This window comes from Bos indicus x Bos taurus, chromosome 10 (assembly GCF_003369695.1).
Source record: "Bos indicus x Bos taurus breed Angus x Brahman F1 hybrid chromosome 10, Bos_hybrid_MaternalHap_v2.0, whole genome shotgun sequence".
NCBI classification, from domain to species: Eukaryota; Metazoa; Chordata; class Mammalia; order Artiodactyla; family Bovidae; genus Bos; species Bos indicus x Bos taurus.
The window spans coordinates 31,576,203-31,603,790 of record NC_040085.1 but is presented as its reverse complement, the minus strand read 5'-3'; the positions used below and the strand labels follow the sequence as shown (position 1 = coordinate 31,603,790).

The 27,588-nt window shown below is 38.5% G+C and overlaps 2 protein-coding genes across 14 annotated transcripts in view; one reads left to right on the top strand and one right to left on the bottom strand.

Annotated features, from left to right (window-relative positions):
• The window catches only part of GANC (glucosidase alpha, neutral C), a 63,545-nt gene extending 48,344 nt beyond the window's left edge, over positions 1-15,201 (bottom strand). For 7 of the 11 annotated variants that reach the window (XR_003513071.1, XR_003513072.1, XM_027553625.1 and 4 more), the window contains exons 1-5: positions 14,756-15,088; positions 13,789-14,098; positions 12,469-12,531; positions 10,455-10,563; positions 2,690-2,817 (exon numbers count right to left, since the gene is read on the bottom strand). Coding sequence is in view for 9 of the 11 variants with exons in the window: in XM_027553625.1 (XP_027409426.1) it covers positions 2,690-2,817; positions 10,455-10,563; positions 12,469-12,531; positions 13,789-13,817 (329 nt within the window). In the remaining 2 variants the exon portion in view is untranslated. Of the gene's footprint in view, positions 1-2,689; positions 2,818-10,454; positions 10,564-12,040; positions 12,145-12,468; positions 12,532-13,788; positions 14,099-14,216; positions 14,494-14,755; positions 15,089-15,115 lie in introns of those variants that run through there. The other 4 variants (XM_027553629.1, XM_027553626.1, XM_027553628.1 and 1 more) reach the window with 4 other exon arrangements.
• Positions 15,062-27,588, top strand: part of TMEM87A (transmembrane protein 87A) — a 38,885-nt gene continuing 26,358 nt past the window's right edge. The window contains exons 1-7 of one of the 3 annotated variants that reach the window (XM_027553635.1): positions 15,062-15,305; positions 16,586-16,646; positions 19,147-19,232; positions 21,507-21,620; positions 23,682-23,735; positions 23,819-23,863; positions 26,652-26,769. In XM_027553635.1, the coding sequence (XP_027409436.1) occupies positions 15,162-15,305; positions 16,586-16,646; positions 19,147-19,232; positions 21,507-21,620; positions 23,682-23,735; positions 23,819-23,863; positions 26,652-26,769 (622 nt within the window). In that variant the 5' untranslated portion in view covers positions 15,062-15,161. Of the gene's footprint in view, positions 15,306-15,852; positions 15,886-16,585; positions 16,647-19,146; positions 19,233-21,506; positions 21,621-23,681; positions 23,736-23,818; positions 23,864-26,651; positions 26,770-27,588 lie in introns of those variants that run through there. The other 2 variants (XM_027553634.1, XM_027553636.1) reach the window with 2 other exon arrangements.

Below are 27,588 nucleotides of genomic sequence, written 5' to 3'. Positions count from 1 at the left end.
GGGAGGCTTGGTGAAATTCTGAGGTTTAGGTACTCAGAGTTATCCAAATCTTCCCAGATGTTGCTATTCAATTTTGAGGAGTCCTATCTTTTCACAGTTGATGCCCTAAATTCATAGACTTGATAAAGCTCTGAATCCAACTTACACTTCAATTCAGCAAACCATAGAATCTAACCCTGTATTTGACTCTCAGCTACAAGGACTCTGTAGTTACAAGGACTCTATAGATATAAGAGATGTGTAAGATGGTCATAAAACCTAAGGTTTCTGACAATATCTTGAGCTAAAAATTTAAAAGCCTGAAACTACTGTTTTCTTTAAGTTCTTCAGTGAAATTAGTAACAGCCAGGCCACCTCAGCATTTTGCATTTTGTATGACAATCAGGCTATGCTGATGGCCCCACCACTTGGTCTGCCAGAGCCACACTTTCAATAGGCACTCGATTTCAGGTGACCACAAGTAGTAAGTTAAGTGACTTTGCCAGAGAATGCTGTGGTTTATTGCTAGTTATACTAGTTTGCTAGAGCTGCTACCGCAGACTGGGTGGCTTAAACACAAGAAATTTATTTTCTCACAATTCTGGAGGCTGGAAGTCCTAGATCAAAGTGTCAGCAGGTTTGGTTTCTTCTGAGGCCTTTCTTCTTGGCTTGCAGATGCCCATCCTCTTGCTGTGTCTTCACAAGGCCATCCTTCTGTGTTATCTGTATCCTAATCGTCTCCTTTTATAGAACATCAGTCACATTGGATCAGAGCCCACCCTAACGACCCTGTTGTTACTTAACTACATGTTCAAAGGCCCTATCTCTGAACAGTCACATTCTGAGGTATAAAGACTTAGGGTTTCAACATATCAACATATGGGGGGAGGGTAGTGTTCAGCCCCAAACACTAATATCACATTGTCTAATGAAAACCTCACTACCTTCAGAAAATCTCACTACCTTCAGATCCAACCAGATCAGCTAATTAAGCTCATGTTTCAATCCCTGAGGATCTGTTACTTATATTCATTTCTGATACCAACAATTATGTCAATTAAGATTCAACTGTAGATAACGGAAACAATTCTGGCCATTTTAAGCAGAAAGGAAATGACTTAATATGGGGGAATTATGAGCTTACAATATCATGGAAGTTTTGAAGTAGCTGGTTCCTGGCTGAGTGCCCAGTAATAACCCCTAGGACAATACCACATAACTGTAGACCAACAGAACTTCTCTCTCAGCTGGAAGCAGGAAGTTGGGTAAACAGAAGTCAATGTGGCAATGGCTGGACTCCAGGATCATGCCATCTTAGATGCAATCCAGAGAACAAGAAACCACTACCCTAAGTAGTGGCTCTAGAGTCATTCCAGAGCTGCCAATGCATACCAGCATAATGGGAAACCCAGTTCTCAAATCAAGATACCTTGATGGAACCTAAAATACACCAGAAACTAGCTACCTGTGAGTCTAGGAAATGGAGAAATGCAGTTTTTAGCTTTCTAGTTACTGCAGTAGCCAAAAGCCCTCTAGAAAGAGGTTGAAATAGAAGCAAAACTAAAACTAATATAACATATTTACTACACAAAGCTAATATCACCCTGACTCCAAAACCTGGGCAAAGATACCACAGAAAAAGAAAACTACAGACTGATTTTACTTATGAACACAGATGTAAAAATGTTAAAGATCTACTAGTAAAATGAATCATCCAGGAGAGTAAAAACTAATGTGACCAAGAAGAAACATACACATACATACACACTCTCATTTGCCAAACTGCAAAGCCTTGAGAACAGTTTCTTTCTTTGAAATTTGCTTATTTTAATTGGAGGATAATTACTTTACGATATTATGGTGGTTTTTACCATTCATCTACATGAATCAGCCATGGGTGTGCATCTGTCTCCTAAGTTCTTGGCATATAGTAGTGGCTCAGTGATATATTTTAAGTTTATGATAGTTTACCATAGCTAGATTAATTTACCCTTATAATTTATTAACTATTTATTAGATTTTTCATGGAAAAATAATCCACATAAAACTATGATAATGATGTAGTGAAAATTAAAGCATCTGGCATAATGTCATATTCCCTTAGTACAATGATACAAAGAAAATAACAAACCCACAGACAGAACCAAGTAAAAATATCACAGGAAAATGTGTTGAGAACTGAGGCAGATTCTGCAGGTACATGAAAAATCCTTTAATCCCCAAAGACTTTTTTTCCACCTAGAAACTTATTATTAATTTAACTCTGACTCTAAGTCAAATTACATGTTAGACTTCTGAGACTGCCATTAATTAAAAGTGAGCCAGTCTAACTGTATAAATGACTGTAAGCATTGGGAGTTCAGCTAGTACCTTCAATCCCTGGAGCCCTGCTGCTCATCTGAGTGAGTCAATTAAATAGCTTTCCTGCTTTGCTGTTGACAAATTTTTTACTTTGTGGGGAGGAGAGAAGAGATCAGAAGCTCTGCTTCTCTTCATTAATAAGTACTGATGAGTCAAATGGCAGAGGAAGAGAATACAGAATGGATAACGTTAAAATGGATAAATTTATTCCAAAATAACTAAAAACTAACTTTGCAAATGGGCGGATCTTTGAAACACAAAATATGAGACTCATACAAAAGCTGCTACTCAAGGTATGATAGAAGAACATATTGAGGGTGTATTCCAGGAAGCATGTTTCTTGGCTTACCTTACAGTGGTTAGCTTGCTTGTGAGGACATCAGGAACTTCATACCTGGGTTTCAAGGGTATTTCTTCATTGATTTTAAGTCTGAAAATATTTCCCTCTATGCCACAAACTTCAGCCAGGAGTGGAACCTGGGAACACATACATGAGATTGGTTTCAACAGCTTACCTAGGTCAGCTCTACAAATTACAATAATTAGAAAACTATGTTTAGATTATTACAGGGCAAGCTAATTGGTGAACAATGGCAATCATGAAGGAAAAGGCTTTCTAGTCTATAAATGTACTTGCCTGGCTCTACCTATAGTAGAAACAAACACCTCCTATGTGTTCCAGGGCTGTGTGCATGCAAGCCTGTTCAGTCATGTCCAACTATTTGCCACCTCATGGACTGTAGTCCACCAGACTCTTCTGTCCATGGGATTTCCCAGGCAAGAATACTGGAATGGGTTGCCATGCCCTCCTGCAGGGGATTTTCCTGACCCAGGGAGCAAACTCTCATCTCCTGCATTGGCAGGTGGATCCTTCAACACTGAGCCACCTGGGAAGCCCCATGTATTGTTACTATAATGTCTGTTAAATGAAAAGCTAAGAAGGGTAGGCTGGGTGAGGTAATACAGAACACGTATGATGTGGTGCAAGTAAGATATAGGAAGCTGGGAGAATATTAAATCAGCATCAAAAACCAAAAACAAAGCAAAATAAAATCCCCCGAATGATGTTACTGGAACCTTGCTTCTTCAGAGTACAGGAAATAGGGCCCTTAAGCAGTGACAGGACACTGAGGAGTGACCAGGTATAAGTGGTAAATAGGCTGTGAGTTCTTTTACAGACATTCTTATTATAAAATAGGGTTATGATGCAGTAGTTATCAGTAATTATTTTCCCCAGCTTTATTGAGAAACAATTGACATGTATAAGTTTGTTGCTCAACTCCTTGATTTGTTACTTACAAATTGCAAAACTGATCACCACCATAGCATTAGCTAACATCTGCACCAAGTCACATAATTACCATTTCCTTTTTGTGGTGAAAACATTTAAGACCTACTCTCTTAGCAACTTTTAAGTATATAGCAGAGTACTATTAGCTACAATCACTAGCCTGTACATTAAATCTCCAGAAGTTGTTCATCATATTATAGTTGGAAGTTTGTACACTTTGACCAATACCTCCCCCTTTCTTCCACCCCCGATCATATGTAATACTGCTTATATGCTTAATGTTCTTTTGTATATCTTTACTTGAAGTGTGCCATCAGGATTCTAAGATTTGAAAATGTGTTCAAATGTAAGACTGAAATCCTATTAGAGTATGTATTCTTTCCCAAATTAGACGTATATTTCCACTAGTCTCTCAAATTTAATTCAGCTAACATTTATTTGGAATCTAATAATGTAATGTGCTGATGGCTGTGAAAAGGATGGCTAAACTCTTAGGGAGAGTGCAATTTAAAGGAGATGGAACACATATGTAGTAACTATAAAGTATTTTATGATAAGTGCTGAGACAGGACAAGAACGGTGCTGTGCCAGGACAAGGAAGGGCAATATTGTTGTCTGTAAGGAGAGGGGTCTGGGGCATCTCTCTGGAGGAAGAAGGACTTGACCAGGGCCTTCAGGAATTAGCAGGACTCTGGGTAGGCAAAAACGGGGCAAGAACATCCTAAGCAGAGGGCACACAGGTTGTCTGCCTATGTGTGATTAACAAATATTGAATCCAGTTTATGCACTCAGAGATCCTCCAATTTTTAGTAAAGTAACTTTCTTTTAAAAATTTATGTTTTAAACCAGAGACTTTGGTATGTTCTGTTCTTGAGGCTACAGCCTAGGAAAGAATCCTAATTATACGAGAAAAAGTAGCAATAACCCTGCTTTTCCCATATGATCTTATGCAAGCAAACACATGTATCAGTGTCAAAGCCCCATTTTGTTTTCATTTTAACTTAAGCAAACCAATTTTGCTAATAGGTAACCCTTTTCAAAGTCAATATCCAAGTTCATTCTTATCTCTTATTACCAACACATTCCTTATTATCATCAACATAGCTTCATTTCCTTAGACCTTAAATCTGTTTTTACTGGCTTAAAAAAATTAACAGTAGTGTACTCTCAGAAGTCCAATAAGTAAAGCTACTTGGGTTGAAGACAGCAGAAAGAAGCTCAGAGCCTCAACCTTTGAGCCCCCTCCCCTCCCTGCACTGAGTCCTGAGACACCTCCACGGAAACCTCAGGGCTCTGTGGATGACAGTTTATAAAGCACTTTCCTGGGCTTCTTAACTGCCAGTTATTGCCCAATTCTTCCACCAAAACTTGGCCATCAAAAAGTCTGGACATAAATGTTATATCCTTCTGTCTAAAACATTGAGAATTTCTAAATATTCCTGCTCTCTAGAGACTTGTTTGGACATTTATTTTAAAATAATTTCCAAATAAATTATTAAATCTCTATTAATGATTTAAAATGATGAAAAATACATTGTTACAGAAGTTAGATTGCTTAAACTCAGAATTATTTAGTGTTGATACACAGATTACAGCAATAAAAATTACAGCAAGATGGATTTATGGAAAATAAGAAACATAAAACTTTTAAACATTTTAAATAAGGTGAGACAGCATGGGTTTTGCTCCCTTAGAAACATTTAAGATATGTAAATCTCTCCTACCAGAGAAAGTGAAATAAATTATCAGAGAAAGGAATACATTTTGGAAGTTCATTTTAGTACTACAAGTCTCTACTTGGTTTTTCACTGAGGCTTACCTCTGTAGTCTGGAGAGTATAAATTCCCATTTCCTATCTTATTTCTCCCATACTCAATAAAAATAAAACCTGGTATTTTGCAATCCATAAGTCTAGTTTTTATTTCTTTGGTTATAAGAAAAAAAAATAGACAAATTATAAAAAAATCACTGGTAAAAACATCCTTGTTTATATATTCAAGCAGCAGAGTTATCACAATTATATTACATTTAAAAAATAAAATTTCACCCAGAACCAGTAGAGACTGTGACTGAGTTAACAGAAGAGCCCTACAACACATATTTAAATGGTGGTGGGTATTAACAAAGGAAATTATGACCTCATCAACTATTCCTTGATGGGTGGATCTTGCTTTTCCTCTGGCACTAGGTCTCTCTACTACACTGTAAGGAAAGCTAATGTAAAAGGCATGGAAGAGTGAGCAAGGACCTTTCCCAGCTATTGGTCAAGATCTCCCAGGATTCAGAGAATGGTTTAAGAGTTCATTAAAATAGCTGTAGGGGACTTATTGCTCCTTCCTCAGTTGCAGCCGATTGGTTTATTATAAGCACTGATCTTCTACAGAGAACACTAGCAAGTTAAACTGGATATTAGCCTGTCTTCAAGGACAATTAGCCTGTCCAGGTGTGTTTCTGATTGCTTAGATAGATTCCAAACTATTTTGCCTGTTCCTGGCCATTTCTGTAGAAATAATCCTGGATAACAAGTGGCAGTTGTTCCTCATCAGCTGAGGAGGTGGCTTGTTGGGCAAAGTCTCATTTTTATGAGGCTTAGATGAAGAGGCAAGGGGTAATTTCATGGAGGTGCTCAGAGATTTCCTTGCATTCTTGGAAAAGCTGCTAGAAGTGTTGTCTCTGGTGAAAATTTGCAAACAGACTGCAAAGCAAACATTTTGCCAAATGGTCATTTATGTCATAAAAGAGCAAAAATTAGCAACATAATAGGTCAAAGACATAGGTCGGTTCCAAATAGCCTCACTAGCAGTGCTTTTTAGGTATACTCACCACCACCATGTGAATATACAGTTGACCTTGCAACAGAGATTTGAACTGTGTGAGTCTGCTTTATACATGGATTTTTTTCAATAATAATTTTTTTTTCAATAATAAATACTACAGGGACTTCCCTGGCAGTCCAGTGGTTAAACTTCATGCTACCACTGCAAGGGGTGCAGGTTCAATCCCTGGTCAGGTAACTAAGACCCCATAGCCCACATGCTGAGTGGGGTGGCCAACAACAACAATAAACCTATAGTACCACATGGTCATTGGTTGGTTGAATCTGCAGATGCAAAACTATGTATACTAAGGGCCAACTGTGAAATTATACTTGGATTTTCCACTGCATGGGGATGTCGGCACCACTAAGCCCTATATGTTCAAGGGTCAACTGTACAGAAAGGAGGTGGCACCCAGGAGTGGAACCTTGATCTTGGGCTTCCCAGACTCCAGAACTGTGAGAAAGAAATGTCTGTTGAGACACCCAGTGTTATGACAGTGTGAGCTGAAAAAGGTTGAATGAACCTTGGTTCTGTCTCCTGGTTGATTATAAAGGGACAGGTTGGGGGAAGGGAATTGGGAAGAAAAATTTCAAACATTAACAACAGACATCGACAACAAAGTCATTGCTTTAAGAGTTTTAATGGGGTGGGGTAGGCAGGCACGAAGAGGGCTGGGTTTGCCTCATCAGTGAAATCTGAGAACTGCAGCTGTGAGCTGAATATGATCCTCCTAGACTTGGGGCTCTGTCTCTCTGAACCTGAAATAAAAAGCTATCATTTTGAGCAAGTGGATGTATGCAGCTTTTTAAAAAACCTCCAGACTACACCCATACCATATCCTAATTGAAATCTCCCGTGAAACACCCATCTCGTCCCAGAAACCACCACTAGTGGTGGCTCCCTGACTATGCAGTGAGCAGGATACAAGGTTCAGACAACTTTAGAAATTACTATCTGAATCTCTGTTGTCCCTAACAAGCAGAGAGGGTACAAAAACCTTAAGTTCCTATTCAGTTCAGTTCAGTTCAGTCGCTCAGTCGTGTCCGACTCTGTGCGACCCCATGAATCGCAGCACACCAGGCCTCCCTGTCCATCACCAACTCCTGAAGTTCACTCAGACTCACGTCCATCGAGTCGGTGATGCCATCCAGCCATCTCATCCTCTGTCCTATTAGTCATCTCAATTCTAAGTGACAAGGAGGACATTAAAAATACATTAAAATGAAGTTCAGCTCAGAATTTGAGGGTGATCTCCCCAAACATACACTTGCATGCATTTGTCTGAGATCAGAGTGTGTGGATTTCCTGCACAGCCCTGTTAATTCCAATAACTGAACGTGGAGTCTGTTTCACGAGGTCCTCAAAGTTCTTAGTCTTGGGAGCCGTGCTGCTGACATCCCAGATCGCTTGCCCTTGCTTGTCTGACTCCTCAGCTCCCTTCTGAGTCCCGTGCTGTCTTGTGCTAAGCTCCCGTGCGTCTTCCTGGACTACAGCTTCTTTTTCTTTGAAAGCATACAGATCTGGTGGGCTCTGGTTCTAGCACCTGACCTGAACGGCACTGTCCCTCATGTTCAGGATCCAAAGAGAGGTGTGTACAAAAAAACTCACCAAGAGTCTTCTAAGAAGCCGTGTGAGAGGGTCCACCACTCACTTCATTGGTATGGAGCTGCACTGAGAAGCTGCACTTTGGCCCACATTGGTATTCTGAGTGCCTTAATATACTCTGCCTCAGCATGTGTCATCTAGACAGTGGATTGTTAAGGTGCTCAGCAGACTGAACCTCCCCAAGAATGGAAAGGGATTCCTGCCCTGACCACAGCACAGCTGCAGCTCTCTGGGGCCAGACACATTGGAGACAAGTAGGGAAAAGAGCAAGTGACAGGAAAAATGCGAAAGGAAGTGACCTGGCTGCTGGTATTAGGGCTACTGACTCCGGGAAGGTCTCTTGTGGACTCCTTGCATTTCCTGGATCCAGCTGCTTCTGCTGATGCTGCATACAGGGTCCTGGCTGGGTACTGGCTATTAAACCATGTGCAAATGGTGGTTGGTTCGCTAGGAAATAAATTAATGCTATCCCATGTTTTCCCATGAAAAGCTTTCAAACTCGGCTACAAAAGGATGCCAAGTTTGGGAGACTTGGATCAGCAGTCAAGGAACTGTGACTTTGAGGGTACCACTAGCTGTGAACTCAAAGGTCTCACAGATGCCAAGAGATGAGTGGTATAAGAAGCAGCACTAGGTTTTGAAGAAAGGCTAACCATCCCATCAGTGTAGTTAGGAGAAATGGACAAAGTGTGCTGCTACCACAAATGCATCCTTGCATAACCAGAAGTTGGGAACAGGGGGTGGTGACAGAGAACACAGAACTGCCGACATGACTCTAGCCCCTGTTTTGAATTCAGGCAAGAAAGTTATGTCAGCAGATTCTACATCTTTGAAATGACTAAAATCTCTATAACTTCATACGGAAAGTAGTCTTCCTCACTGTGCCACTGCTCCTCCTGCCCCTGGTGGCTCAGACAGTAAAGAATCCGCCTGCAATGCAGGAGACCTGGGTTCAATTCCTGGGTCAGGAAAATGCCCTGGAGAAGGGAATGGCAACCCACTCCAGTATTCTTGCCTGGAGAATCCCATGCACAGAGGAGTCTGGCAGGCTATATAGTCCATGGCGTCACAAAGAGTTGGGCATGACTGAGTGACTAACACTTCCACTTCACTTCACTGGCTAAGTTAACTGTAAGTAAATATTAGTCACTCAGTTGTGCCTGACTCTTTGCGACCCCATGGACTGCAGCCCACCAGGCTCCTGTGTCCATGAGATTTTCCAGGCAAGGATACTGGTGTGGGTTGCATTTCCTTCTCCAGGGGATCTTTCCGATCCAGGGATCAAACCCGGGTCTCCTGTACTGAAGGCAGATTACTTACCAACTGAGCTACAAGGGAAGGGTAAGTTAAAGGCCTTACAAATGTTACAGAGAATGCCCTAATGTTGTGGGGCAGTTTTGGTTCTGTCTTCTCTGAGGCGATTCCTTGGTGTAATGCTGCACAGCACGTGACACAGCACCACAGGGAGCTTGCTCACAACGCTGCAGTGAAAGTGGGGATGTCTTCTCAGTCTGCTCCGCAGAACTGGGCTTTGTTAGGGAGCTGATGGAGTTACTATCTAAGCTGGCATGGCACCGAGACTGCGTGTCTTTACCTATGTTCTTCAGTGAATTACCAATTAAACCAGATTGGTCTGGGAGGCCTTAGAAGCTTAGGACACCTTTAGAAGATGGGAAAAGATCTGAAGCGAGGGTCAAGTTGGAAGCATCAGCTACTTGTGAGCTCAGCCACACTTCTGAGCTCAGCCCACAGCACTTCCTCTGTGACTGGCCCATGGGAAGTAGTGTGAAAACCCGACATGAGAAAAAGCACTTAGGACACTGTTCTAATGTTTCAGTATGTAAGAACTGTGGTGATCTGTGAGTGAAGCAGCTTTGCTAAGGGAACATTTGAGACTTATTCAACAACAGAGACCATCGTTCCTCTTGTTCACTCACATGTTGAGGTTTGGACAGTCACTGAATCTGGGCCTTGCTTAAGTATAAATTGTGTTAACAGTGATAGAAAGAGCACAGGTACTTGACAGAGTCTACAGTCACAGGTGAAAATTCTGGTTACTAGCTATGACTCTGGGCGGGTGGTCTTTTAGACTTCAATTTCCTTATCTAAAAATTGGGGACAATACAATGTACTTCTTGGATATTTTCTAAAGTTTAATTAAAAGGAAATAATATTTGTAAAACATCTAAGAAAGCATCTGCTACAAGGCAATCTATATGTTGACAGTCATATGACTTTTAAAGTAACATTGTGAAGATAGTAAAGAGATAGCATGACTTCTCTCACAAAGTTTATTTTTGAAGCAAACATAGTTTAACTAGGCTTTGTAGAAATTCACTTCATTCAACCCAAATACATATAGAAACAAAGAATTGTCTGTAGAAAATATTTTTTCTTACCTTTGCTGGTTCGTTGATGATTTGGAACCTGGCACTGTCTTCGCCTGGTGTGACTGAGTCCAGCAATGCCCGGTAGGTAGACTTCTTGGAGAGCAGCTGTTTCTGACGCCTGCAGATAGGAAATACACAGATGCCCGAGAATGATTTGTGACTCAGCCTCCAAAAGACTATATTACCATGTGGAAGTTATTAAGATTTCACTTCAATAATAAGTGAACTGGGCACAGGCAGTATATTAGTACTTCAATAAAGCACTAACAGAAGTACTTTAGAGAGCTAATAAAATTAACGAGTGCTAATACAATTAACAAAATAAGAGTCTAGTAAAATTGTTCACCATAACACTGCTCAAGGATGGTATTTTGTCCCCTTTATTGAGAAGGTGGGGCAGGTTTTTTTTGGTGGGATCTTAGTTCCCCAACCAGGGATTGAATCAGTGTTCCCTGCTTTGGGAACATTAAGTCTTAACCACTGGCCTACCAGGGAAATCCCAAGGGGCAGTTTGCATAGGTGACATTTGTTAGCTTGTTGATTTCTCTCCCTCCTTCCATGAAACGTACACTTTAATAGAAACTTATTAATAAATTCTAGTGGAAATCCAATATAATCTAGTGGTCTGACAAGGTGACCAGGAGTTCACTATAGAATTCCTTCTAAGGTGCCTGTTCAGAATTAAAATGATATGATCTTTCTACCTCTAGAGTAGTGTGAATAAATTGGAGAGTTGTATGATATAATGTTTGTTGACTTCAGTTTTAGGACCACATAGGGGTAGACACTCAAAAAAAAAAGATTTTAAAGAAATATTTGTTGAGGCTCTGGGAAAACAGGCAATCATAAACTGGTGACGGGAGTATAAAATGACACAATCTCTATGGAGGGATACCTAGTAATAGTGAAAATTTCAAATTTATTCTTTGACTTAGTAATCCCACTTCTGGAAATTCATCCTATAAATAGACCTGCATGTGTAGGAAATGACATATGCATAGCTTTCTTTTGTTTTTGGCCACACCATACCATGTGGCATGTGGGATCACCTGAGCAGGGATTGAATCCATGCCCCCTGCATTGGGAGCATAGAGTCTTAACCGTTGGACCACCAAGGAAGTCCTGATATATGTATAGCTTTTTCCTGTGGCAGTGACATTATAGCAAAAGACTGAAAACAACCCAAAGTCTAGCAAGAGGAAAGAGACTGAATAAATTATAATATAATTTACCCAATGGACTGTGAAAAGGACAGCCTCCATGTATTCTTGCAGAGCCCTTCAGAATAAATTATTAAGCAGGGGGAAAAAAAGAGGTAGGAGACACGGGTTTGATCCCTGGGTCAGGAAGATCCCCTCGAGTATGAAATGGCAACCCATTCTAGTATTCTTGCCTGGAAAATTCCATAGACAGAAAAGCCTGGTGAGCTACAGTTCATGGGGGTCTCAAAGAGTCAGACACAACTAAGTGACTGATCATACATGCATAGATAGAAAGCTACATGGTGTAAGAATAGTTGTGATATAAGAATATATGCATTCACTAAAAGAAATACTGGAAGGAGAAATAAGAAATGAATAAACCTGGTTACTTACGGGGAAGGTGTGCAGTGGTGTGAAAGGGGACAGGAATGAGAGTAACTCTTCAATGTGTTTCTTTTCATAGTATTTGATTTTTGAACCATGTAGAAGTATTATTTCTTCAAAGATTCAAAAATTTAATATTAGTTTAAAAACACTGATTTTAAAAATAGTGGATTTATTAACATAGTAATGTTAATTATAATATATAACTATACAATATAATTAATTATAATTAATAGTAACATATTAATTATAAAATAATATAACAGTAAGTTAAAGTAGTAAAAGTCAATGTCTCCTGTCAATAAACTCTTTGATCACTGAATTTTCTAATTGACTCTTTCCTCAGAAAGTCTATCAGTTCTCAAAAATTTAATAAACATCAATTTTGAAATCTTTTTAGAACTGTTTTGCCTAGGTCATACACTTCCTCTCCTTACCTGTAGAAAGCAATCTTGCTGCAGTCTTTGAAAACGTTTTTATCCACAGCTTCATCTTCAACACTAAATAAAAAGACATTTTAAGAAATTTGTTTTACACTGGGTGTGTGAATCCAATTTTTGTACCTTCTCTAACTATAATATAAACATGGGACATAAATCACTGTGATACCAAATTGTGTCAAGGCCATAACATAATACGATAATGTGTTTATAATATTGTTTAGTAAACCACCCAAGGTAGACAACAAAACATGAAGTTCTGGGATTTCTCTGAAAGCAAAAGAAAAAGAGCACTGTCACTTATGAGAAAGGGTTCTTTAAAAATAATGACTGAAGGCTATGATTAAAACAATAAAATCTGAAGAAGTAAAAACAAAAAACCTCAAACCAAAGCAATAAAAACAACCTGCCCACCTGTTTATTCAACAAAGTACTTTCAGAATATTCCGTCTTAGTGTTGGGCTGTGAGGAACATATGAAGGACGGTATTCAAGCTTTCTTTGAGATCCTAACCAACATCATAAATCAGTCTGACAAACACTATAACAGAGGCATGCGTAAGGTGCTAGAATAAGCATACAAACAGATGAAGAAGGAAAATCCTTTGCTTTTTAAGATGATGCTGACAATTTAGGGGCCAATGTTTTTTAAAACTGAGTTTCCAAAAGAGCTGTTTCTGGAAGAGAACATGATCAAGATGTACATATACTTCAGGACATGTATTTAACATACACCAATTAAAACAACTACTGGCTCTAAGTAAAGAAATAAAACCACAGTGATTTTCATGGAGACACATAATGAACACATCTGTAATAAGCATGTCCATGATTGTGTAGAAAGCTATGACTGAACACTAATTTCAAAATATTATGAAAATGAGCCCAGACAATACCCTTGGCCATGGTTTATCACACAAGTAATCAAATCCTTCATTGACTCAATCTTTGTCACCGTTTCTTTTAATCAAGTGTGTAAAGATTAGAGAAATTTGCAATCTCTTTTCAGTTTTGAAGAATGAACTCTGCAATGATATAGGAAGAGGTGTATTTAGCTAAACTTGGAAAGCAGCATGTTTGAAATTCATGTATTAAGAGTTATCCTGCAAGTATTTCATACGGGGCTATTTATATCAATTAATTCCCTGAGGAATTGAGAAGGATAGAAATTAAGTACACAAACATAAAACACGCAAATAAGATGTGCAATCAATCACTCAATAAAATCTTCAAATCCAGAATGCTGTTTTCAGGTACTATCTATCCCCTGCCTCCGCAGACCCTGGAGTCAGTTCCTGCTGGACCACTGGACCTTTACCTGATTTCCTCTTTCTCAGCTGATTCCATGGCTTCCCAGTCACTTCACAGGGTCTCAGGTTTCAGGCGGTCTTTTAGACTGTCAGTCTTTCTAAATAACCAGCGCTTCACCACCAAGTTTCTGGGACTTGCAGTTCCTTAAGGAGTGACAAATCGACACTTTTCTCCTGGGATTTCTAGACTCCAGCTACCGTTTCTACAGAGATTTATTTGGCAATTTTTTTCTTGGTTATGAGTGGTTGGTGACGAGCTCCCTTCCTTAGGAACCGAAAAAGGTTTTAACAGCGGAGGAGGCGTGTACTCAAAGAGCCCTAGAGGACGAAAATCAAGACCGTGAGAACCTGGAAATGGAGATGGCCTGCGGGATTGTAGCGAGGCTTCTGCACGTCTACCTCAGTGAGGGTCACGCCGCAGACACTGAAAACGGACCTGCCCTCTCCTGGCTTTCAGTTTCGAGTAGGAAGTGCCGGCCGGTTCGTGCTGGAGGTTGATGTTTTCCTGCCAAACGCTACATCATATTCTTCTGGACTAGAAGGGGCTTTTAAAAGGGGTTATCGACTACACCATCTATTTTAGGAATCGATTATACTCCACTACTGCCAAACTCCAGTGCTTGCTTAAATACTTCTGGAAATCTAAGAACTCGCTGCTGCTGCTGCTGCTGCTACGTCGCTTCAGTCGTGTCCGACTCTGTGCGACCCCATAGACGGCAGCCCACCAGGCTCCCCCGTCCCTGGGATTCTCCAGGCAAGAACACTGGAGTGGGTTGCCATTTCCTTCTCCAATGCATGAAAGTGAAAAGTGAAAGTGAAGTCGCTCAGTCGTGTCCGACTCTTAGCGACCCCATGAACTGCAGCCTACCAGGCTCCTCCATCCATGGGATTTTCCAGGCAAGAGTACTGGGGTGGGGTGCCATTGCCTTCTCCGAAGAACTCACTGCTACACGATAAATAAGCAGCCAGACTTACGGCTTTCCCAGACTTCTGGCCCCAGCGTCTGATTTTGACTCAGAAGGGACGAGGACTGGGGCGAACGGAAGGAGGAGAAAGCCAAACGCCACACTGGGTTCTTCCCTGGTCCCCAAACCCTTTTAAGGGTTAGGAGAGAGAAGGGCCGACAGCCTCAGTGGTAGCTTTTGGCGATCATCCTAACAATCCAAGGTGACTAGCATGACAGGACGACACATGCGCAGTAGGTCTAAAGCCTCTAAGCCGTGACGACTGCCTGAGGGCGGGGCCTCTGAGTCGCAAAACAAACAAGCCCCCAGAGGTTGTGAGGACCCGGATGATCCCGCCCCCAGAGCGGAGCCGGAAGAGGGCGGGACGAACCGGAAGAAGGTGAAATGCTTTCGGTAGGCACTCCACGGGTGTGAAGATGGCGGTGGCTGCGTGGCTGCAGGTGGTGCCTGTCATTCTTCTTCTCCTAGGTGCTCGAACGTCCCCATTGTCGCTTTTCAGTGTAGGGCCGGCACCTGTCGCTGCTGCCGAGCGATCCAAGTGGCACATTCCGATACCGTCGGTGAGTGTTCACTTCAGGAACAACTGAGACTGGAGGAACGAGGGGTGGGGCTACGGCGGCCCAAGGAGTCCATGAAGGTTCCACAAAAGTCCGCTTCCAAAGGGGTGGGATTGCCGGTAGCGTCGGTGTAGCTGCCTAACGGGGACTCACCTCCCTGGAGCGGGAAGCCGTGCGCTTCTGTGGGTAGATTAGCAGGAATGTCAGGGTCATTTCTGGAGCTCAGAGTGGCTGTGGGTCGGTTTCTTATTAGCAGAGTCAGAGAACTTTTCATTGACAGACTGGAGACCTGTAAACTTGATGTATAGGTGGGGAATGGTTTCTCTTTCAGCTGAAGTTTTGCAGAATCTTGTGACCTCGGGTTGGATGAGAGGTATATGTAAATAGACATCTTTCTGGGGTTTTCCTCTGCACTTTTTTGTTAATGGATAGTTCTACTTACGAAGTTGGTTGATTTCGTTTGGACTTTGAAATGGTTAATCTAAGCTCTGCCATGTAATTGGGAAGCCTAGGCATTTAAAATGATGTATTCTAACATGAGAATGTTCAAAACGGAGTAAACAGTATGCTAAAATTTCTTATGGTAAGTTAGTCTTTCTTAAGGACAATTGACTAGATTGGTTGATCCTTTCTGCCTTTTATCACCCTTTCGAAACCCCGTTTGAGTAAGAACTGTAGTCCTGTGAGCCGACAGATCAGGTGCTGGCTGGAAATGCCCAAAAGCATTAGTCTTATTAAAACTACAGTGGCCTTTTTGTTCTGCTCTGCTAACTGGTCATATTGCCTAAATCTTTTTTGAGCTTCTGATAGGGCAAGAATTACATCTTTTGGTCATTTTGTGAAGATCTTCAGGCTCTCGGTTTTAGGTATTTACATGTTATTTGTAAAATGGTTGATAGTTAAACCTGGCTGTCTGCTCATAGAATAGTTTATTTGAAGCACTGAAGGGTTATTCTGGACGGTGATTAGTGAGTAAGGGAATTAACTGATTAAGAAATACCTTCCAGAAAGATTGAAGTTAGATTAGGATTTTTAGTAGCCTTCCTTCTAGAGTCCTTGCTTCATGGCCTGAGGGGAAAAAAATCATGTCTCTGCACCAAGCAGCAAAATCCTGCAGTTTTGTTATGACTGGATTTTACTAAACGGAAGGATATTGATGTCTTGTGTGTGTGTTAAGAAGACTAACTTCAACATTTTATAAATTTATGTTTTTGTATCAGTTATATTCTGCCTTCTGAATTAAAGTGATGCTTATGCTAATTATCTCTCCTTTATCTTTGCAGGCGAAAAATTATTTTAGTTTTGGAAAGATCCTCTTCAAAAATACCACTATCTTCCTGAAATGTGAGTTTTTGCATTTCATGAAGTTTTTATTCGAGTTTTTGAGTGATCTTTAAACTTTTAAATTACCTATTTTCTACCTCTGATAATTGACACTCAACATAAATTCTGAAATTTAATAGTTCAGCACTATCTAGGTATACACTTATATAGTGTGACTAAGGTCCTTCACTGAATAATCTTCAGAATACTTACTTCTGTGAACTTTATTTTCTTCTCTTGTTTTTCTGGTGTTTGCAGTATATAGTAGATAAGTTGTTTTGGTCGACTGCATGGGTTTTAATCTGTTCTGAGTCATAGAGGTAACTGCTGAGTTTGTTTTTGTGTGCTTGTTAGAAGTTTATTGGACATATGACCTAGGTTTGTCAGACCGTTGGCTCTGCACAAATATGTTCAGTAAAGCTCTTGTTTGCAGAAGGAGTATTTTACCACTTGGATCTTTGAAAGAGGAAGCTCAACAATAATTACCAGGAAATAGGGATTATGTAGAACAAAACCAGTCTGTCCAGTGGGAAAGCCACTCTATCTGAATCCAGAATACCCCATTGTTTATTATAGAAAAGCTTCCTTTTATTTCTGAAACTGGCTTTATTTTTAGAGAATGCATGATCATGGGCAGCTCCATTTCAAGATCAGGACTAAAAATCCAGAACGTCCATGTGTGTTCCTATGCATATTTCTCCTTGTGAAAGTGCAAAGTTATGTCATAGTTGGATGATTTTATTCTTTTAATCATTTAGTAAGTAGTTATTGAACACATATTAATGTGCCAGGCACTGTTTTAGAAAAGAAGTGATAGAAAAGACTTTTTCTTTTAGTGAGCTTACAGTCTAGTGGGACGGGGGGTCAGGTAGAATTTCTGTGAAGAATATACTGTTTTCATGAAAATATGATCTCTTTGCTAATGAATGACTTAAGTTTGATTTAAATCAAATCTACTATGGCATACTGGTCTTTCTTGTGAGGTTTTCTTACTAGAAAAGAAGAGCTTTTAGGGATAGCAGTATTTTGTCTTTTGGAATAGCCTGACAGCCTGTGTGCTAGTCTGTCCTTTTTATTATGTACGGTTTCTTTTTACCTGTGTTCTGTTCTAATGGTTTTTGTAGTGGTTTTTAGCCAAGCTGCGTATTTTGAAATGTTGATGTTTCTTTGTTTTTAGAGGAGTTGAGGCTTAAAATTGTCTTTCACTTTATTACTTCTGTGTTTTCTTATACTTAATCTTGTCTCTGATTTTGTGCTTTTGTGGGTATGGTACACTATAGATTTCCTTGAAATTGGCAGGACCATTTTCATTGTCCCTTAAAGCCATTCATTTAAAGTTCTATGTCTTGGGAATTCCCTGGTGGTCCAGTGTTTAGGACCCTGAGCTTTCACTGCCAAGGGCCAGGGTTGAATCCCTTGTTGGGAAACTTAAGATCCCACAAGCCTTGAGGCGTGGTCCCCCTAAAATTCTATGTCTTTTAACATAAATAGTAGTATTTTTGCAGGCACGTTTCCCTGCAAATCTCCTTTTTAGGGGATTTTTCTTACTGGTTTTTATTTAATTAATTCCTTCTCTTGATTCTTCTGTGTAGTTCATAACGAGATTGCAGTATCCTTTTTAGCATTTCCATAAATTCTATTCAACACATCAGATTTTCTGTGTATTTTAGTTAAGCCTTATAAAATTGTGCCACTTAAAAATTAGTTTGAGAAAACCACTTCAAACAGAGAAAAGGAAAAGGTTGTAATTTTAGGTGTGCTTCTTAAGAACCAAAAGTAGGTTCCTAGATATAGTTGTGTTTACCTTTGTCACATTTGCACAAAGTAGGTATGGTTAGTATGTTTTTTCATTTTCTGCTGGAACAAAGATAAAAGAGAATACTGACTTCCCCCAGGATGACAATCTAATAGACTCCCAAGTCTTCAGACTTATGCTTTGGTTCATTAGGATATTGTTCTCCAAATTATGTTTAATAAGTTATGTGAGACTTATGTGATTTCATGAGGTTCCTTGGGGCTTCCCTTAAGGTGGATTTTAAAAAGGATCTAATATTCTTTTATCTTTGCTTTTGCTATTCTTGCCTTCCTCAGCCAGTTTTGCTTTTTGTTGATAGTTCTTCTGTATCCATTTAAGGTCTCTGAAGGGTTAAACTTTGAAGTTTTCCCTCAGTGAAATTATTTCCATTATTGTCTTGTGACATTTCCAATGTTGTTATTCCTTGAGTCTTCAGCTAGAATCTTTTTTAAGACTTTTCTTAAGAGTCTTCAGTAATTTGTTCCCTTCTGTTCCCCTCTTTGGCCTAACACAATGCCATGTGTCTTTGTGTACTTAAGTGCTTTGCTTAGTAAATATTTATATGATAATAGACAACTGAAATTTATTACTTCATTACCTTCTGTTTGGAGAAAGGATGGTCTTATAAGTATCCTGGTTTAGCAGGAAATGGGATATGGGGTAATAATTTAGGAAACATACTTTGGCAATCAAATCATCTTTTATTCACAGAGATTTCTTTTATAGTTGATGGAGAGCCTTGTGATGCATCTTTGAATATAACGTGGTATCTGAAAAGTGCTGACTGTTACAATGAAATCTACAACTTTAAGGTATGGAACATAAAATTACAGACTTTTCTTTGAGTTTATTTAGAGATCTTGGGTCCCCACCTGGTAGTGGAGTATCATGTAGCTATGGAGGAGAACTGGAACTGGAATTATACTTTCCAATTTTTAGGCATACTTGTACTATCAGTTCTCAAAACTTTTGGTCTCAGAACTTTGCTACATTCCTAAAAATTGCTGTAGATACCCAAAAAGCCTTTATTCATGTGGGTTACTATATTAGAAATTAAAACAAAAATACATAAATATGTATTAATTTATTTAAAAATAGCAATGATAGACTCATTGCATGTTAATATAAAAAGCACATTTTTTAATGAAAAATAATTAATTTTCAAAAAACTGGGTACAGTGGTGTTATTTTATATTTTTGCAATTCTCTTTATTTACTGTCTGAACTTCTCTGGTGGCTCAGACGGTTAAGTGTCTGCCTACAATGCGGGAGACCTGGGTTCAATCCCGGGGTTGGGAAGATCTGGAGAAGGAAATGGCAACCCACTCCAGTATTCTTGCCTGGAAAATCCCATGGACGGAGGATCCTGGTAGGCCATGGTCCATGGGATCGCAAAGAGTCGGACACGACTGAGTGAGTTCACTTCTTATTTAATGTCTAGGAGAAGGAGATGGCCACCCACTCCGGTGTTCTTGCCTGGAGAATCCCAAGGATGGCGGAGCCTGGTGGGCTGCCGTCTGTGGGGTCACACAGAGTCGGACATGACTGAAGCGACGTAGCAGCAGCAGCAGCAGTGTAGTAGAAGATAGCTAGATTCTTATATCTTCTTCACTCAGTCTGTTGTGATGTGTTATTTTGGTTGAAGTGTATGCACAAAATGTGGCCTCACACAGATATGTAGTTGGAAAAGGAATGGTATTTTAATAGTATTTTCAGGTAATTGGATGATTACTTTTGCACTATCAGCACAAGGCAAATAACAGATGACGACAATGAAGATAGTTTTGCCCTCTTAGATGCATGGAAGTGTCCATGGACCACACTTTCAGAATTGCTGTAGTACAATGTACTTGAGCATTGAAGATACACAGCTCCTGGATAGATTTTTTATTCTGTTTTCATCCAGCTGTTTGTATTATTTCATTTTTTACATTTCGCCTACATTCTTGAGGTTTCTTTTGAAAAATAAAGTACTAGTCTTTAAAAAATATCTACCATCCAGTTGGTTTTTTAAACCTTAAGCATTTTTAATTTCTACCCAGTATTAGGGTTTTGGTGGTGACTGTTTTGTTTTTGTTATAGAACACTGGGTAAGGTTGGTATGATGAGGACTGTGTGTGTTAGTCGTTCAGTCATGTCTGACTCTTTGCGACCCCATGAATTTAGCCAGCCACGTTCCTCTGTCCTTGGAATTCCCCAGGCAAGAATACTGGAGTGGTTTGCCATTCCCTTCTCCAGGGGATCTTCCCACCCAGGGATCGAAGCTGGGTCTTCTGCGTCTCCTGCATTGGCAGGCATGTTCTTTACTACTAGCACTGCCTGGGAAGCCCCGTGATGAGGACCAAAAGGATTGGAAAATTTAGAGAGAAGTATTTCTAGAGTATGGTTTGAAATATCATTGATCCTTTTCTCCTAATCAGTCAATCACTAGTTACATTTATAGTTAAAAAGTTCATACAGTTGAAGCTTGTGATAAAAACTGGTCAAGAGCTTAGCAGATTCAGTCCTCATGAGTAGTAGAGTTAAGAATGTAAAAATTATTTTGAATTGCCATAGGACAGAATTATGGAAATAATAAGCAGATAGTTGGAAGTGTGAAATTGCAGCTTAGGAAAAAAGAGGGTGAGATTAGAGATCTTGGTATGGGAGAAGAATCACAGAACTGATGAAGCCACAGAAATGATGAACTTTTTCAGAGTATTAATAGTGGGCTGTGAATGGCTGCAGCAGTTTTGTACTCTGGCTTATCTAGCTTATAAGCACAAGTTTTGTTGTTGTTGGTATTGTTGATTGAGTCAAGGAACTCTTGTAAATATATTTTCTTATAACAAAACCCTCTGGACTCTGACAGTTTCCCACATCTTCCTGGAATTTTTAGAGGACCTCCCCTTCTAGAGTCATAGACTGGAATTCTGTACTTGAGTACTGTTAGATTCTTGAATACTAATATATAGTCTTTATCTGATATTAATTTTAAAAATAGCAAATCCTAAACTATATACGTACCTAAGACAATCTATTTGTTATCTTTTAAATATTTCATGTAAAAACTAAGTTAAATACTTGGTATTTTCTCTATTTTCCAGTTGGAAGAAGTGGACACATACTTGGAAAACCTTAAGGAAAAAAAAGGGTTGTCTGGGAAATATGAAACATCATCAAAATTGTTCCAGAACTGCAGTGAACTCTTTAAAGCACAGGTAATATTTGATAGTTGTTCAAGGGAAATAGAAGAGGTGAAAAATATGATACCTGTATTTTTGGTGATGTCCATTTCTCCTCAGTTCTTTCTTCTGACAGAAATAGGTTAGAAGTACGTTCTGATTGGTACATAGTCAGCTACTTAAATATTCTCATCAAAGAGAGGATGTGCTTTCCTTTGTGTGTGAAAAGCAATGCCCCACTTTTTAAAAAATGCAGTAAAATATACATAACAAAATTTACCAGTTTAACCATTTTTAAGTGTGCCTTTCAGTTACATAAATACATTCACATTATTGTACAACTGTCACCACTAGCCAATTCCAGAACTTTTTCATCATCTTAAGTGGTTACTTTTTAACAATTAATAATAACACCAGCCCCCTACTCCCACTTCCCTGGTAATAGCTATTCTGCTTTCTTTTGCCATGAATCTGACTGTTCTAGATATCTCAGAGAAGTAAAATCATACACTGTTTTTTGGCTTTTTTAACTTAAAATGTTTTCAGGGTTCATCCATATAGCATGTATCAGAATTTCATTTCTTTTTAAAGGCTGAATAATATTGCATTGTACATTTATACTACATTATCCATTCACCCATTGATGGACTTTTGAAACTTTCATTTTTTTAAATTCTCTTGTTATCTCATCTAGTTGATATGTCCTCAGAAAAATCAACATTTTTAGATTTTACTACTATAGACCTGAAATCAAAGGATTGAATTTTACACCTTTTTTATATAAAGGGGAAGAGGTGAATTATACTGTATATTTTATTCTATTTATTATTCTATTTTTTCAACTTGATTGTGGGATCTTAGTTCCTTGAGCAGGTATTGAACCTGACCCCTGCTTTTGAAACCACTTAGTCCTAATCATTGAAGCACCAGGGAATTGCCAATGTCATTTATTTTAATGCTTACATGTATGTAATCATATAAATGGAGTTTATTATAAAATTCTTTTTTCTTAGAAGTAGGATCTGACCCAAGTTTTTTGGTAGGATAAAATTATACATTATATAGGTTTGAAAATAGTTATTTTAGCTATAGCCTTTGCTTTGTTCTTATTGCATTTAAATGTTGCTTCAAATTATTTAGCAGCTTGCCTTGAAGAGGCAAGGAGCTCATGGAAAGTTAGGCTTTTCTCTTTAGCTACTGCAAATAAAGATTATTGATAAAAACTCTTTTACTTAATAATTGATGAGCAAATGAAGTAATTGATAATTTGAACTGTCAATACATCGGTTGCATTCTTGTCATAGTATAGATTTTACAGTCTTGAAGGAAAAAGAAAATAGCTTTAGAATAGCGGAAGTAAGGTAGAAAAAGAAAACTAGTCACTGTATGATGTTGACTAGGGGATTTTCTTTGGGTTTTCCAAATTTATCCTTTAGCCTAGGAGGATTGGTTGGCCTTTCTTGGATTTGATTGTGAAAAGTTACCTATTATATACTGTTTCCCAAGGTTCACTACTTTGTATCTGCTATAAGCTTTCCAGGATTTTGGCATAAATCCCTGTTGATAAGGTTTCTTCCTCCAGTCTAATGTAACATGACCTAATTACTCAGGAAGGATAATGCTTCCTCTGCTGATAACTGGAAAGAAAGATAATTAGTGGAGGTTTTGTAACAGGCATGGCGTGTGTTGTGATGGAACAAGCAGTGGATCCTAGGGTTGAGAGTCAGGCTCAGATCCCATTTCTGTATCTAAAGCTTTATAGCTTTGAGTCACAGTTTCCCCACCCTTGGAAATAGAGGGGAACTTGATATCCATTTATCCTATTTATGTATCTTCCATCTAAGGTTTTGTTAAGAATGACATTATCTATAATCTTATAGAAAAATTGAGTGGCCAGTTTGGTTTGCTGTTATTTTTTAGTTCCCAGCAAGGTTTTATTCACTTGTTTGTGGTTAAATGGAAATATTTTGTCTGTTAATGTCATACTATTTTGTTTACTTTTATACTATGTTTTGCTTTAACTTTCTGTGGATTTTGAGCTGTGTTTTTGTTTTGCTATTATACCTGTTTAATTTTAGTTTTATTTATCTTTCATAGAGCTTTTCTGGAGATTTTGTGCATCGATTGCCTCTGTTAGGAGAAAGACAGGAGGTAATTGTTTTTTTGTTACATATTTCTGAGAGTAAAGTAGAAATTCTGAATTAATTTACTAATTTTCTTTTTTCCTGTTTCAGGCTAAGGAAAATGGAACAAATCTTACCTTTACTGGAGACAAAACTGTAAGTGTGGTAGGGAATTTAGGGCATCAAACATATTTTAGTGTTCTTATGTTTGTTTACTTTAAATTCTTATCTTGTGCTTACATTTAAAAAGAAACTTAAGAATGGAAGCTATATACCAAAACGTTAATAATGGTTATCTCTGGATGATATTGTGAGTGATTTTTATTTTCTTTGTGTTTTCTATATTTTCCATGTTTGCTACAGTCAGTCTATATTGCTTTGTAATTACCACCCTATAAATATTATTTGTAAATAGTAAGAAACTTTTAAGAAAGATTCTTAAACTCCAGAACTCCGTCTAAAATTATCTTGTGATAGACTATAATTGGAAGAGTATATCTCAAAATTTACCCTTTAAAAATGCACAGTTAAGAGGTTTTTAGTTCTGTGACCACCAATCACTATTTAATTCTAAACATCATCACCCCAGAAAGTAACCATGTAGTCTTTAGCCGTCACTCCTCATTCCTCTTTTCCTCCAGCTCTAGGCAACCACTGTTCTCTCTCTCACAATTTGTGACCTATGTCTGGCTTCTTTCACAATTTCGAACTCCGTCTTAACTTTTACTTGCTTCTTGTATAGAGCCTCAAGATCAGTGGGGGTGAGTAATTAGGGCCTACTCAGGTCTTGATTGGGCACATGTGCACCATTTGGCACATATGTGCCCAGCCCTGAGTGTACTTGGAGCCTTCTAGATTTCCAGGAATATCTCGAAGCTTTTCAAAACCCCTATGGACATGTTATTTCCAAATTTTCCTTTTAAGTTTTTAGTCAGCCTCTTGATAGCCTCACCTGGTAATGTCACTTCAGGCAGCTGTGATCTTTCACAGTTGCTGCTGAGTATTTCAAAAACTCCCTCAGTACAGGGTCCTTCCCACTGAATGAGCTCTGAAATCAGATCATGTAAAAGATACACCTGAGATTGGAGCTTTTCATCACCTACCAGACAGCTCTAGTGAATGGGCTTTAGGGGACCACCAGACTTTTCCACTGGCTGCCAAACTTCTGTTTTTCACAGCTGTTAAAATTGTGAGAACTTTGGTTTTAAGGAGCTTAGAAAAAGGTCAAGAAGTTACAGTGAACAAAACCACTACAGGCTTGCTTTTCTTGCTGAAATTCAGGTTCTTTTCTTGAGGAAACAGATCTCAGATGGGTTGCAAGTCTTCAGTTGATTTTGATAATTTTTACCCATATTCTTGTTGCTTTTACTGGTGAGTGTATTTTCAGGGATCTTTATTCTGCCATTCTGGATTTGTCCCCACTCTCCCTACCCTGATTATAGTTGTACAAAATTTTAACCTAAAAAGTTAGGCATGGTAAGCTTCATTAAATTGTTTTTTTTTTTTAAAACAGCATCCATTGGGCTTTTTCTTGTTCACTGTCAGCTATTTAGAAAATATACATCAGTGAAAAGAAGAAAATAATCTTCTGTAATACTACCACACACTGATAGATTATAAACATTTATCTTCTAGTATTTTGTCTGTTTGCATATTTATATTGAATTAAAAATGAGAATGTTATGTACTATATTGAAGCTTTTTAAAAATTTTAGCAATATAAGATGGACAGCTTTCCAGTTCAGTAAATATTGTATGGCATTGTTATTTCAATGACTGCATAGAGTTTTATTATATGAATATGTTGCAATTTATTGGATTATCTGTTTTTGGACATTTTTATGTTTCATTATCCTGCAGTTGGAAACAGTGCTGTGGTGAATATTCTTGCAGATGTATTTGTTTTTAGATCTTTTTTTCTGGTTTCAGAAGAATTCTGTGTTGGTGAACATTTGCTTCAATAACTTAAAAGTAAAAATTTTCCTTTTAAGACCAGAAAATAAAAAATTGAAAGTCTAAGTAGTGGTGCCTCCTTTCAGACATGAGGAAGAAGCAGCCAAGCATTTTCTGTGTTTATCTTGTCTTTCTGTTATAGTCTTGCTTTTCTGAAGGTCCATAGTCTCTCTGGTATGTAAGGCAACAAATCCTTTGGTGGCTTTTTGCTAAGGCTGTGCACAGACTAACTGGCCTTGGAATAGATAACCAGTTCCACAAGCATGGTGGCTATTAATTCTACTTCCTTGACTTTGGGGGACAGTGACTCTTGGCTTTTCATATAGCCTAGCTAAGATCAAATATTTTATATAAATATAAGACCTTGTTAGCAGAAACTGTGGTGGTCCTGAGAAGGGCATTGAACGAAGGGAATTAGATTCAGGAATTGGTGTTTATAAGTTACTGATGTCATTATTGGTGGTTTTTTCCAGGTGATTTAAACTAAATTTCTTTAGTTTGTTTGGGATATCTCTGTAAAATACAACCTGGCATCCTTTCATGACTTGGTTAAAAGTGAAGTGAAGTGAAAGTTGCCCAGTTGTGTCCGACTGTTTGTGACCCCAAGAACTACACAGTCCATGGAATTCTCCAGGCCAGAATACTCGTCTGGGTAGCCTTTTCCTTCCCCAGGGCATCTTCACAACCCAGGAATCAAACCCAGGTTTCCCGCATTGCAGGCAGATTCTTTACCAGCTGAGCTACAACAGAGACTCAATTTAGTGATTTAAGCTGAGGTTTCCCTCATTAAAAGTTATATGTGAGTAATTTATTATCTAATCTACTTTATCACACTGTAAGCCTGTTTGTTTTGCCTACTGTGTTAATCAGTAAAAGTGAAGGAATTGACCATGTTTCTAGGCACACTCTGGAATGAAATTTTATATTTTGTAATTAACCTGTGTTCTCAATTCTTAAGATTGGAAGATTTGATGTCTTCTTTCCACTGTAGGTAATGCATGATCCATTGAAAACTTGGCAAGATGCACCATACATTTTTATTGTACATGTTGGCATATCATCCTCCAAGGAATCATCAAAAGAAAATTCACGAAGTACTCTTTTTACCAGTAAGTACATTTTGTTTCTTTTTATCACTTGTATTACTACTGTCTGGTTGTGTCGTATGGTGGCTAGTGTCAAATTGCTTTAAAGAGGGAATAAACGAAGAATGTTGTCAAGTAGAAAAATTGAGGGAGAGAAATTAACATTTTTCTGCATCCAGTGTGAACAAGATACAGTCTTAGGTACTCCACTTATATTTTATTACTGTGTATTATAGATATTAGATTTCATTTCCCTTCATTTGATACTCCTGCTTTTAACTTTTTCAGTTAATATCATGTTCTCAATAGACTAGTTAAAATTTAGTTACTAAGTCAAGACTTGGACATTTTTAAATTAATGGACTTGTATAATTTTTTAATGTCTCAGTTTTTCTTACTATTCTCCTTTCTATTTTTGCCACCCAGTTCAGGGAATCATCACCTGGAATTTTACAGTAACTTATTAATTAGTCTTGTTTTCTGTAGTTTCTTTTTTTTTATTTCTTCCTTTTTTGCAGTTTTCTTCCCTTCCCTGCCTTTTCAAGTAGAATATTGAATAGAAGCAATGATGGTGGACATCCTTATCTTGCTCCTGACTTTATTGGCAGTATTGGCACATTTCACCATTGAGTATGATATTTACTATAGAGTTTTCAAAATATTCTGTTTCAAGATTTTTTTTTTTTAAGAATGAATACTCAGTTTTATGGAATCTTTTAATCGAGTTTATTAAATTGATCATATAGATTCCTCATTTAATCTGTTGTTGTGATGCATTATATTAACTGATTTTTTAGTGCTAAACTGTTCTCAAATTTCTGAGATGCCATTTTTGGCCTTGAT